At 38.3% G+C, this 12,780-nt stretch overlaps 1 protein-coding gene across 5 annotated transcripts in view; it reads right to left on the reverse strand.

The window, feature by feature from the left end:
- GRID2 (glutamate ionotropic receptor delta type subunit 2) overlaps nucleotides 1-12,780 on the reverse strand; it is a 744,966-nt gene that overhangs the window by 121,174 nt on the left and 611,012 nt on the right. For all 5 annotated transcript variants that reach the window (XR_010615424.1, XM_065691904.1, XM_065691874.1 and 2 more), the window contains one exon: nucleotides 12,119-12,431. Coding sequence is in view for 4 of the 5 variants with exons in the window: in XM_065691904.1 (XP_065547976.1) it covers nucleotides 12,119-12,431 (313 nt within the window). In the remaining variant the exon portion in view is untranslated. The remainder of the gene's footprint in view (nucleotides 1-12,118; nucleotides 12,432-12,780) is intronic.

The raw sequence follows: 12,780 nt of genomic DNA on the forward strand, positions 1-12,780 counted from the left end.
AAACCAAAACCTTATTCATCCTAAACCTAATGATCAGGTCTGCAGAGAGAAGAAAGCAGAAAATGAAAACAGAGAAAAATCGCTTCATGGGAGAAGCAATAGCACTTTAAACCCCAAATTTAATGGACTTTGTTTAAGGTTATATTAAACAGAAATGCAAGCCTCTGATTAAAAATGAGAACAGTACAATGATGAACATTTTTACTTACTTTTTCTACTCAGGAAATTTTAGATAAACCCCAAACATTTAAATATATACTGAAAGTATAAAAAAAGTCTAATAAATGTATTCCAGAAGAAAGGGATCTAATGTGATAATGGAAAGTCTAACCTCTTTTCAGCTGAGCTGAGCTTCCAATTTTCTGCATCACTAGCAATGATAATGTTACACAAACAGTGTTCAATCATTAAATTAATTCCCATTAAATCAATGTCCTTAAAGGCCAAACAGTCCTTTAATAATTACCTGATTAAAACGATGTTAGCATAAAATATTAGTTATAGTATATTTATAATTCCCTTCCCAACAATAAGTTGTTTCTTTCCACCCATCTTGCTGAAACAGTGATAATGAGGGCAAAAGTTGGGAGGAAAACATGTCATACCACCACATAGCAAATGGCAGTGGTCTAGCTTCTTCTGGCATCAGTGGTACTTCAACAACATACTTTAATCAGACTGGCATTTCTGTTATATAGTATTTACAGTACGAATCTTTAAGAGCTATAGGAATTAATTTCTGGCTTTTAAGCCTAGACCCACAAAACAAATTACTTATTTTAGATATCAACAACTTTGCTCTGGTCAAATTCCATCTTTCTGTGGAATTAGCAAAATAAGATGTTTTCAGTTGAAAATCAAATCAAAGTACATCACAGATAAAATGTTACAAATGATAGTGCGTAGTAATTTAATGCCAATACACTGTAGTGACTTGTGCAACACAGTTATGCGAGACAGTGCTTCCAAAAGTTCTGGAAAATGTATCATAAAAGTATATTTCATTTTTCTCTTCTGCTGTCATTACAAAAGAAGAATAATGACTGCAGCTGAAGTTTGAAAATGGAAGTGTCTACTTGTATTTGGTGTAGTTACCAGGAGCTCTTTGATGAAACATTACTATACTTATACTACACATATCCAGACGCTGAAATATCATGCAAGTCTTGATATTTGAAAGTAAACCTTTTGATTGCTGTAAGTATGACCAGATTGGAACTGCGAGGCTTGCTGCGCACCTCTAATAAATAAATTGACCAAAATCTCTCAGCTAATGCTGTTGAAATGCACTGTTTTATCAGAAGATTTAGCAGGGTTTCAAATTTAATTTTGGGGTTACCAAATACAGTACCATTCAATTACATAATGATAAATAATTGTGCAATAAGCCTAGCAATTTTACCAACAGCTGTTTGCTCAAAAGCAGCTCTGACCAGATAATGTTTTGTTGCCACTTTTACAACATAGGACAATAATTTCACATGATATAATTACAACCACACACACAGGCAGAAGCAAACACAGACTAGAGCTCAAAGTGCATGGGTAACAAACACAAGGAGCTGCCGGGGACATTCTACAGCACTGTGATATAAGATTTAAGACTGCACCTCATTGCATGCCCATAGAAAGGCACTATTTGCAGCCACTGTGAATACATCAAAATGATATATGCTTACTATTATTTTAGAGAATATCGGCACCCAATCTTAACAACTAACCTTGAACACTGGCAACCTTCTGACTAGATTTCCAGAGGTGCTGAGACCCAATCTCCCTTTTACAAATGTCTGGATATGAATGCTCTAATGCCTGAAATGATCAACCACAATTATTATCTGTGGTGCATACTCATAAGTAGCTAGGAAGCTAATTGTAACATAGTGGTGGCCTTTCCATAGACTACTGACAGCATAATATGTAGTACCTTCTGGGATGTCAAAAAGAACTGTGCACAATGGACTGAAAACAGGCCATCTGTACAAACAATTAACATTAAACTCAACAATGTCATTAATGAGGTATTAGAATGCTGCTTTAGCTAGGCGCCTGTCAGGGAGGACATTACGAACAAGAGGGAGAAAGAGTCCCTTTTGGCTGAAACTGAGCAACTATGAACCAAGCAAAACAAAAGACAATTCAGTGAGATCATAAGGACAAACAATAATTCCAGTAAAGCCTCCACGTCTTTTGGCAGGAGCTTCCCCCATCATCTCCCATAATTTTGGTTTTTTTTTTGTTTTGTTTTGTTTTTTTTTCACCTCTATGTAGCTCTGTGACGCCAGATTCTGGGAATGAAGGGAATTTCAAAAGCAGACCACATACTGAAAGACAGGTTTTTTGCTTGGATTTTCAAAGTATTATGAAATGCTTTAAAAATCTGTTCTTGCAAGATCTCCAAGCATACATCATCACAGAATGGTACCTGACTACTTTAGAGGCAAGTGAATCACAGACTTCTCAGATACATTAGCTCAGTTTTCATGTCACTAATTCCAGTTATCCTTTAATTTTCAGAGTGCTCCTCTGCAATGAACTCCTAACCTCGCATAATTCAATCATCACTAATGCAAGAGTTCTCATTATGTTCCTAAATAACACATTTTAGGATTTAGACTAAAATTCCACTTCAGGTACATCCTGTGATGTTGTTATCAAAGTGATCTCTAAAACTCAGATGACCTAAAGTAGTACTGAAACAGTTCATAGAGAACAGAGGAAAGAAAAATTCCCTCATCCTTTTAAGTTCCACTGAGAATAATGCTATAATGTCATTTATTGATGAAAATCACTAATACAAATGCTTACGTCTGAAAGTTGAATAACCTGATTTTTACTGCAAATCAGCTATCACCTAGCTTAAGATCTTGACTCAGATTTGTTAGAAGTGAAAAGCAACTTAAAAGATGACTTTATTGGATAGTGAGGATTTTCCTCCTGGGGGATAGATGTAGAAATGAAAGAGGCTATTGTAAGAACAGAATACATGATTGTACCTAAAAATGTTCTATTAGCAAGTATATTTGAGCATGAACAATGAACACTCCCACTCAACAGATTTATTATCACCATTCCTTAGTAGCCTGTTTGCAGACGACTTTCTCTTTCCCCTTCATTGTTATCTTTACTCTATCCTAGTGTGAGGGAAGGAGAGTCTTCAGTTAAAACTACACATGTTCCTTCACATCAGTTTTTGTCTGGTAGATGAAGTATCACAGACTTTTAACCAAATAACATCTCACTAACTTCAGAAGCACTGAAAAGGTAAAGTCCTACTTCATGACCTCTCCCTCCTCTATTGACAGTGGAAGAGTAAAAATTAGGCAGCAGAAGGTTTCTACTGCAGGATGCTGCTGTAATGAAGGCAATCCCCATAATTTGTATGCTGGGAAGCTGACTAAAAAAAAAAAGAAATAACACCCCCCCCCCAACAGCTCTCATTTTCCCATATTTGCTGAGAGTGGACATTCATCGCAGCAATCGGAGATATCAACAGGATGGTAAACTTAAACTATTATTTGGTGTCATTATTTGCTTCCTTTCAGTATTAAGTTTGGCCTACTTCTTTTATACACATTTTAATATTACAAGAGGTCTGAGATAAAAAACTCAACAGCTGGTGAAGGGGGACTTGAGCAGCTTCAAACCCTCTTTGCTACTCATGCCTTTACAGTTTGCAGGCAATTTTCCTGGCACCTACCCACCAGTTGGTGTTATAAAGAGCAGCCTCATGGGTGGATACAGCCATGGCACAGCTGTTGCAGAGGAGGGGCTCCCCACAGACCAAAAGAGCAATGGAAACTACCATGGGTTCCCCTCTAAACCCATGTTCATCTGGTGCCTTGGATATCCTCTGCTGAAAAAGGCTGATCTTTTTGTAGGTGAAATTGCTGTCATCCAAACAGAGGGGGAGTATTTTTAATAAAGCTAAAACTCATTTCTCACTTCCTCCCTATCCTAAACAGCCAAAATTGCCAATTTAAGTATAAGCTTCTCTGCAGAAAAATCCAATAGCAGGACAAGCAAAGCTTGCTTCTAAACATCTTTGCAGATTAAAATGTGGGTTACAGTCCTGTTTCATGCGAGAAACATTCAGTTCCTGGCTAAATTGTTCTTCCTCGTTTCCTCAATTAAATCTACATTATACACAGGTGAATCCTAAAACCAAAACCGATTACTTAATCTAATTTATACATTCTTTACCCAAATGTAGTGTAAAGTAATATCAAAAATCATAACAATTAAAGAAACTGTTCCAAGTAAAATATTCACGTTAGAATGCTTTTGAAAAAAAAAAAAAACCCAGAAGGATGGATAGATGCTACAGACATCCAATTCTACTTTCCCTTTTGTCTCATTTGGTCTTGATCAGCATTTATACTATAGCCAGACAGAAACTACCTTCTCACAGTCAGTTGATCAGTCTTGGAGCTAGTCCAAAGGGAATGAAGATGTTTTTTGGGCTTTCACACCACCATTCATTTCCCACCTCCTCACAGAAGATGTGTCAGACAGAACATCCCTAAATATACTGCCTCATGTACCCAGTGCTATTACTCAAGCAAGCATGTGCACACAAGATACCGAAATCATGATTTCGGATACCTCTGAGAACTGCCTGATTCTTAACTTCAATTTAGGGGAAAATCCAAGCATATCCCCTGGCAGTTTAATGCTAGTGATATCACATTGTTGCAAACAAATGCCCACACTACTGAACATTTTACTCGGAGCATGCTTATTTCTTGGAATTATATGTTCAAAAAGAGACAATCAAATAAACCTCCAGAAGTGGTACGTGCATAAAGCTGCATCCAATGTTTGCAAACATGTACTATATACATGACAATAATTCTCAGTATATGTTGTCAGTGATCACTTGTTACCAAACACATTTGAGACATACGACACAACTATCAAAATTTAGTTATTTTTTTATGCTGGCCAAAACATCGAGACATGAGGTAAAGGAGCATGGGTACCCCCAGGGCTGCTGTAACTTTTCCAGGGAGATGACTTTATGCAGGTACGTGTACAGACTAATACAAAGCCTAGATTTAATATAATAAAATGTGAATTTCGTAGCAACATAGAATCATAGAATGGTTATGGCTGGAAAGGACCTTAAGAGCATCTAGTTCCAAGTCCCCATGCCATGGCCAGGGATGCCTGTTGCCCAAGGCTCTATCAAACCTGGCCTTGAACACTGCCAGGGATGGGGCATTTATCACTTCTTTGGGCAGTTCCAGCACCTCACCATCCTCACAGTAAAGAACTTCTTCCTTGTATCTAGACTGAACTTCCACTGTTCAAGTTAAAACCCATTCCCCCTGGTCCTACTGCTACAGTCCCTGATGAAGAGTCCCTCTCTGGCATCCTTGCAGGCCCCCTTCAGATACTGGAAGGCTGCTATGAGGTCTCCACGCAGCCTTCTCTTCTCCAGGCTGAACGGCCCCAACTTTCTCGACCTGTCTTCATACAGGAGTTGCTCCAGCCCGCTCTTCATCCTCATGGCCCTCCTCTGGACTTGTTCCAACAGCTCCATTTCCTTCTTATGTTGAGGACACCAGAGCTGTATACAATAGCCCAAGTAGGGTCTCACGAGAGCAGAGCAGAGGGGCAGGATAACCTCCTTTGACCGGAGTTTGGCGGTTTCATGTTTAAAGGTGGAACTCGAATGTCACGAATACATCTGGTGATTATATGCTAGAAAAAACATGGAGAATGGTTTGTTTCCTAACTTGTGTGGTATTTGACTTTTCATTTTCCCAGTATAATGCTGTGCATTTTAGGCTCAGCAGTTCTGTTCACCTTGTTACAGGAATATGTCAAGACATGGCATTAGCTTGAGAGCAATTAAAATTGTTAATTAATGAGAATGGCATTTAAGTTTTGCTTTGCATCAGAAGATATGAAACATGTTTTTATGAAGGAAGATAGGCAATATCTCCATTTTACAACTGAGAACTGACATACAAGATATTTAATGAATTTTCTATGACCAGCCAGCAGATCAGGGGCAGAGTCCAAATTAGGAACCAGGTCTTAGTCCTAAAGCCTTCATACTGGATCTTTTCTGATTTTCTAAATTTTTTTAAAAAATAGTTAGGTTTCACCATGTGAAGATATAATTGATTTCTAAATTTTTTTTTTTTAATGCTTTTAAATTTTTCCTCTCAGTATTAAATACATAGAGATTGGTGTACAATTAATTAAGAGAAAATGTCACTAAGAAAATATGTTGCTACAGCATAATGGTTTCCTGCTGATAGGGATATGCTGAGAGTGAGATAAGCAAGATAGAGTAATTTATGAAGCAACAGCACACTCCAAGCAGAAGATTTCGGGAGGATTATATCACACCTTGGGTGGCAATACAAAGAACGGACTGAGAATTCTGAGCAGCTTTAACCATCCGAGAAGTATTATAATAACTTGGAAGCACCAAGGCTTGGAGCCTATTTTAGTGCTCTTATGAAATGTAATTTAAACAAGGAAAACAGTAAGATTTGTTCATTTGCTGGGCATTATGAACATAATGGCCATTACAGACACCACTGAAGACCAATCAAAACCTCCAGTTGTGACCAGCATTTTAAACTAACCAAAACATAGGGGGATAAAAAAAAGACCCACCAGTGATGCTTTCATATCATTCATTTCATAACTTTGCTAGATTAAGCCAGAGTATTAAGATCTCTGAAGAAAATAATACTTTTGCAGGTAATACTTCAAAAACCTACTGTCCTATGGTCAAACCCTATCATAAAACTTTAATGAATGTGTGTTTTGTTGCAGTCACTGAGAAATGATTAAATTTTGAATGATTCAGTCATTTTAAAAATAATTCCTGTTACAGCAAAGAAACCAAAAAATATCTGCTTGGTGTTCCCTTTCTTACAGATATTTCTAAGTGAAACAGAGCCTTGCATCTTTACCTGCCTAATCCTGCCAGACCAGTGAGAAATACCTTCTCTTACATCAAAATACAAATTAAAATGAACAGGAAGAGGGATAAGAGACAGTCTTTCTATTGTGTCTTTCATACGAGATAGAAAACATTGTCATTTTCTACATAACTATTTTGTCTACGTTCAGTTGAATCCTATTAAACTAAGTAAACTTATCACTACATTCTGAAGCAAAATTTGAGAGGCTGCTCTCAAAATAAAATGCTCCGGAACATTCCTCTGCAAGTTCTTGATAAAAAGTATGCAGTATTTCACCTGTCTCCATAAAAGATCTATTATACCAAAAGGGTTTGGAATAACTCTAAATCCTGAACTTATGTTTCTTAAATCATTAGTTTTCTCCAGTAATGGTGAGAACAGAGTGCTCTCTAGAGTATTTCATAACAAGAACCTATAAAGTAGTAGGAAGCTAATAGAAAACCTTCAGGAGATTAAACTAGGTTCTCAGCAAGTGTAAACAGACATTGTGCCATTGCAGTCTGTTGATTCAGTTAATCTTGATGGAGTTTTTAGTAAACCAAATTTTCCCTCTGAGACAGTTCTTTGGCCCCTGTTCATATGGCAGATATCCAACATTGGCATGTTCTAATGAGGGCAAAATTTGAGGGAATCGCAACAGTACCAGGGCTGAAGAGAAATAACATCACAACTGAATAGAATAGCACAAAAGTTGACCAAAGACTGTATAATACATCACTGAGACAACCCGTTGAGTTAGATGACCTCTGAAAGTCATCCTGTCCCCCAGGCCAAGCATGGCCTCTTAGAGCCAGTTGCCCGGGACCATGACCAGATAGCTTTTGAATATCACCAAGGATTGAAATATATCCTAGGGATATACTGCCCCACTGAATGCCAGTGCTCAGTCAGCTGGGTAGGCCCCAGCATGCAGTGGTGCATGGGATTGTTACTCCCCAGGCGTAGGACTTTGCACTTCTCTTGGCTGAGCTTTGTTGCATGTATAATAATAGAGGCCTGAGGAAGAGCCAAGTCAACAGTGAAGAACATAAGCAGTAGGACCAGTAGGGTCCCAAGAAGAATGTTACAGCAATGGTGACCATCAGCTGCAGTGTGAGCAGGCAGAGCAAAACCTGTGAGGAGTAGACTGAGAAGCCAAGGGGAAATATGGAGGGGGAGAGAAAGGAAACCCACTGAAAAGGAAGCCTTAACATTTTCTGTCCAACTGGCAAAAGATAATTTTGAAAAGAGGCAAAATACAGAGCTTTTGCCACTTAGTTTTCTAAGATGAGCAAGTGGAAAAGAAGAAATTCAGAGGCCATGAAACTAAATTTCAACATAATCGAAATCCTCCAGTCTAAGTCTATGAATTTGCTTCATCTTTAGACGTAACCAACCAGTTCATAGGTAACAGAAGATATCTAAACTACTCAAGTCTGTATGAATAGTTCCAAGTTAGAAACATTTGTTTTCAAGATAATCCCCAGTGCTGCATGGCCAAGATCACCAAAAAGTCTCTCCCTTCTTAGTGGTCACAGTATATTGCAAATTAAGCAGGTATATTGAGTAGTAAGATGAAGCATTTCAATGCACTAATTATTATTTTCTATTTAAATGAAGGGCTTGAGCAAAAGAACCCCCCACCACTTATCAGTTTATACACTATATATAAATCGAGCCTCTCCAGTTATATTGTACCTCTATCTTCAGAATTGTCTCTTCTAATGAAAAACAGTACGTATCTTACAAATACAAAAATAATGTATATAAATACATACACACTCATCTTGGTAATGAAAGAACATAAAATTAAAAGGGCAATTGAGAGAAAATACACCTTAGTGTTATGAGAGTCTCAAAACGGTACCTAGACTGGTCACTCCAACATGGGGAAAAAAAAATTGAAGGACAAGTTCAAGACCTAAGTTTAAATGATGTAAGCAGCAGTGAAATTAAGCTTCAGTCTACCTTCAAGGAAACCATTAAAAATACTTCAGTTTTACAACTGAGTATGACAGTAATCGTAGATCTAACTTGAAAAACTATTGGACTGGTTTGTGCTGACTCCAGTCTACAGCCAATGACACAGTATTTGTCTCTGGTTTCGAAAACTGCGAAGGTTAAAACTTGTTAATAGAATTTGATCAGAACATTGGAGTCAAGGCTGAAAGAAAATATGAAGTGACACAGTGGACTGGAGCTACCTGCTAAAATCTGCAGAATTTTTAACTCTTTCAGAAGAAACAAGCAAAAGAAATCCTTTCCATTTTAGTCAAAAGAGGTTGTGAGTTCCCTTAAAGAGGGATCTGCATTTTTGCACCTAAGGCATCTTTTGTCTTCAGAGCCGTGGTAGGCCTGGAGCCAGCCTGTGTGCTAGAAAGAGAAGACAATGCCAGAATGTGCTTGCTAGCCCCAAACAAAGAATCCAGTGGTATCAAAGTGGTATCTTCAGTTCATGCTGCTTTGTTTCTGTCGGCACAGGATAAAAAAGCATCACTGGTTGTATATTTTGATCACAGAAATGAGTACCTTGTCATATTTTAAATCAGAAGCTGAAAGACTTAAGTGAACGTGACAGTATATGAAATGTCCCATGCTGCCACACTTAAGATATGCCAATCATAATTAATAGCAACAGATTTGCTATTCCAAAACAAATAAAACCTGCAGAGTTTTTCTGCTAAATGAAGAGATGATGAGTGGAAGCAGAAGCAAAATTACCACAATAGCCAGTTAGACTGTCAATGGAAATTACTTTCATTTGTCTGTCTTCACAAGGGTTAGTAAACAATAATGTTTCAGCTAATAATGTTTTTATTATATTCAAATTGAATGTGAAACACAGGCTGACATTACAAATGGATCTCTCTTTTTGCACTGGATTTCTGAGGTCTTCTGAGTCTTTATGTTTAAATTCGTCTGTGACTTTCATGTATTTTGGTACCAAATCTATTTAATTTGTGTAATTTTTCCTTCTAGCAAATTAAAGGCTGTCCTGCTTGTTGTTTGAAGGTGAGATGTATCTACAGCTTCCCCTCTCTCAGTAGGAAACAAGAAAATATATTATTCTAGTGGATTCTAAACAGTTGTGCTGAAAACCCACTTGCTAGGGTGATAAGATCTCTCTTTCTGTGAATAAATGCCTCTTACTTTCCAAGTTCTCTGAATGTCTGAAGTCCCACAACAGTTTTGGTGCTCCCAGCTGCCAGGGCCTGCCATCAGGTTTTCCCAATAATGAGTTGCACCTCCTGACCCCCTTACCATGGGGAGTGGATACAGATCTCCTCGAACAAATTACTATTCTTTTTTCCCAGTAAATTCTGCATTTTTTTTTTGTCATCTGGTCCCACTTCCTTTAATCTCTTTTCTCCGTTATCTTCATGCTTAATTCAAGGCTTCTCTCTAAGCCCTCCTCAAGCATTCATTTTTACTTACTGGTCAAAGAAATCTTTTCTTTGTAAGCAAACAGAGAACTACTGAAGGGTTCCCTTGACAGCTACTACTCTGGATCTATGACTTGGGAAACTTTGGGACACCAGGCAAGGCAGGTTTACTTGGATAGATACAAGGCAAACAATACAGATAGTAACTCACGGGAGTGAAGTGTATGATTAACCTAGCTTTGCCTCCTTTAAATGTTTGCTGGGCAGTCTCCTATAAGGCTTTTAGGGACTAATGATGTTTGGAGTACAGCAGGGATGCTACGGCTAATACCAAGAAATAAACCTATGTAAAATTAGTTGCAATCATGCAGCAAAGAAACTAATTCACAAGTTTTAACCTAGCAGGCAGACAGATGTAATGAGTCTAGTGCTGTAACAGACCAACTGCTATTTCACAGTTGGATTCTGTAAACAATTACACTGGGAATATTTTGGACAGAAAGAAAACTTTATAAATCCACCCACATACATTCAAAAACTTGTGTAGCTCTCAGCTGGCTCTGAAGTATTTGGTTTTCTTATAAAAAAATAATTGCACAACAAACATGAAACAATCTCTTCAGCTTTCCTCAGATCACCATCATTGCTAAAAGCAAATGATAATTTTAAAAGTAAGGTCTCTAGATCAATGTGTTTAAAATCATATCTCTTGTGGAAATTCTAACTTCAGGTTTTCTTTTTTTTGGATGGTGGTGTTAATTTAGCTTTTTTTTCTGTTCTATGAGTTTCATACTTGATATTCGTGCGTACCTTTAGCTTTTACAGATGCCATCTGATTCTTTCTAACAAGGAATAATATAATTCCTGCATTATATGTTGCCAGTGCTATCTAAAATGGTGCTTTTACCTACAGTGTTCCATCCAAATTCATGTTAAAATAAAAAAAAAACTAAGTGGGAGTGTTGAGGCTGCAGCAGCCATGGCTGTTTGTAGAGCAGATGTTCCATGCAATTACAAATAGGTGTACCTGCAGTGCCAGTAGTGACTGACGAACAATTTCAAGGGGATATGCCAGAAGGTATTCGTTCTGTTTTGTTGTCAAGTGTTATTATCCAAATCTTCTTTGTTCTCATATGAAGCCGTGTTTTTGTATTCCACTTTGCATTACAACCCTGATTTGTAGACCAGAATTCTAAGTAGTATGTACCACACCAAGATCTGTAGTCCCTGATGTCTTTAGGATTCATGGTTATAGCTCTGCCAGAACAGGTAGATTGTGAAGAATTTGGGAATATAAACAGAATTGGAGAATAGCCTGGGCTACACCAGCTGCTAGAGGGTATTGAGAAAGCATCCAGGAAGGCCAGAGAAGGTTGAGTCTAAACATTATATGGGAAAACTGAGATATAGCAGAAGAAAGAGGAAAGATTATCAGCTACAATAAGACCATTTTGCACTGGTGACTAGTCTAAACTTAGTTCAAAAGCTAAATACCCGTTTTCTGTCTGACGGCACAAGAACACAGCACTCACAATAATTCTCCAGTATATGCAAAATGCTTCCTTTTTTCCCCAGAGGAAAATCATCTTTCTCTAATTGTAGTGATAGACAACTACAAATCAAAACAAGCTAGCATGTAACGATGTCTCATAGTTCCCACGCTGGGCAGACAAATGTCTTAGAAGCTTCACAGCAGAAGGCTTTCCAGGGCTTCCAGCCTCTCTGGGCTGTGAGAGGGAGGCAGGAAGAGGAAGGTCTCTATAGCAATGTTTTCTCTCAGAGGAGGAGTCTCCCTCTGTCTCTTACCTTGTTGCACAAAGGATCCGTACACAAACCACATGGAGTTATAGAGGGTTGTGGAGGTCATGGAGCCCATCTGAAGGCGTGGGGGGTTGAGCCAGTTCAAGAGGTAGACCAGTAGCCCTACTAAGAGCACAGTGCCAGCTATGCATGCCCACAGGGAGAGGTCAAATGGTGCCAAGCACGCAAACATATCCACTGTCTTCTCTGCCTTTCGAAGCAGCACACCCACCGAGTAGTCCATGTAACGTGTTGTGAAGTCCACTACATTTTCCCTGTCAGGAGTGATGGTTAGGGCAGAGATCCCTATGTCAGCTCTCTGAGAAAAGAAGGAGAGAGAACAACAAGCGTAAGTAGAGGCTATAGAAAGGATCTTCATTCCTCTGTGATTTAAGCAAGTTATACAGAAACAGATGCCAAGGCCAATGTCTTAAGTATCGTATATATGAAAACAGAAATGTGACTAAGGCTTGAACAGAATAGCTGTACCACGTCTGTCTGTAAGCAAACCTCACTTAGTGGACTTGGACACATTAGCTTTCCATGTTGTTATTTTCCAAGGAATCAAAACACTTCAAATACAGATAATAGCTGGAGGAAATCTATTTCTGGTCATTCTTCTCAGTCTGGCTTACTGAAGCCATCACTGTCATTGTGGCAAAAAGTGG

This window comes from Lathamus discolor, chromosome 1, assembly GCF_037157495.1.
Source record: "Lathamus discolor isolate bLatDis1 chromosome 1, bLatDis1.hap1, whole genome shotgun sequence".
Classification (NCBI taxonomy): domain Eukaryota; kingdom Metazoa; phylum Chordata; class Aves; order Psittaciformes; family Psittacidae; genus Lathamus; species Lathamus discolor.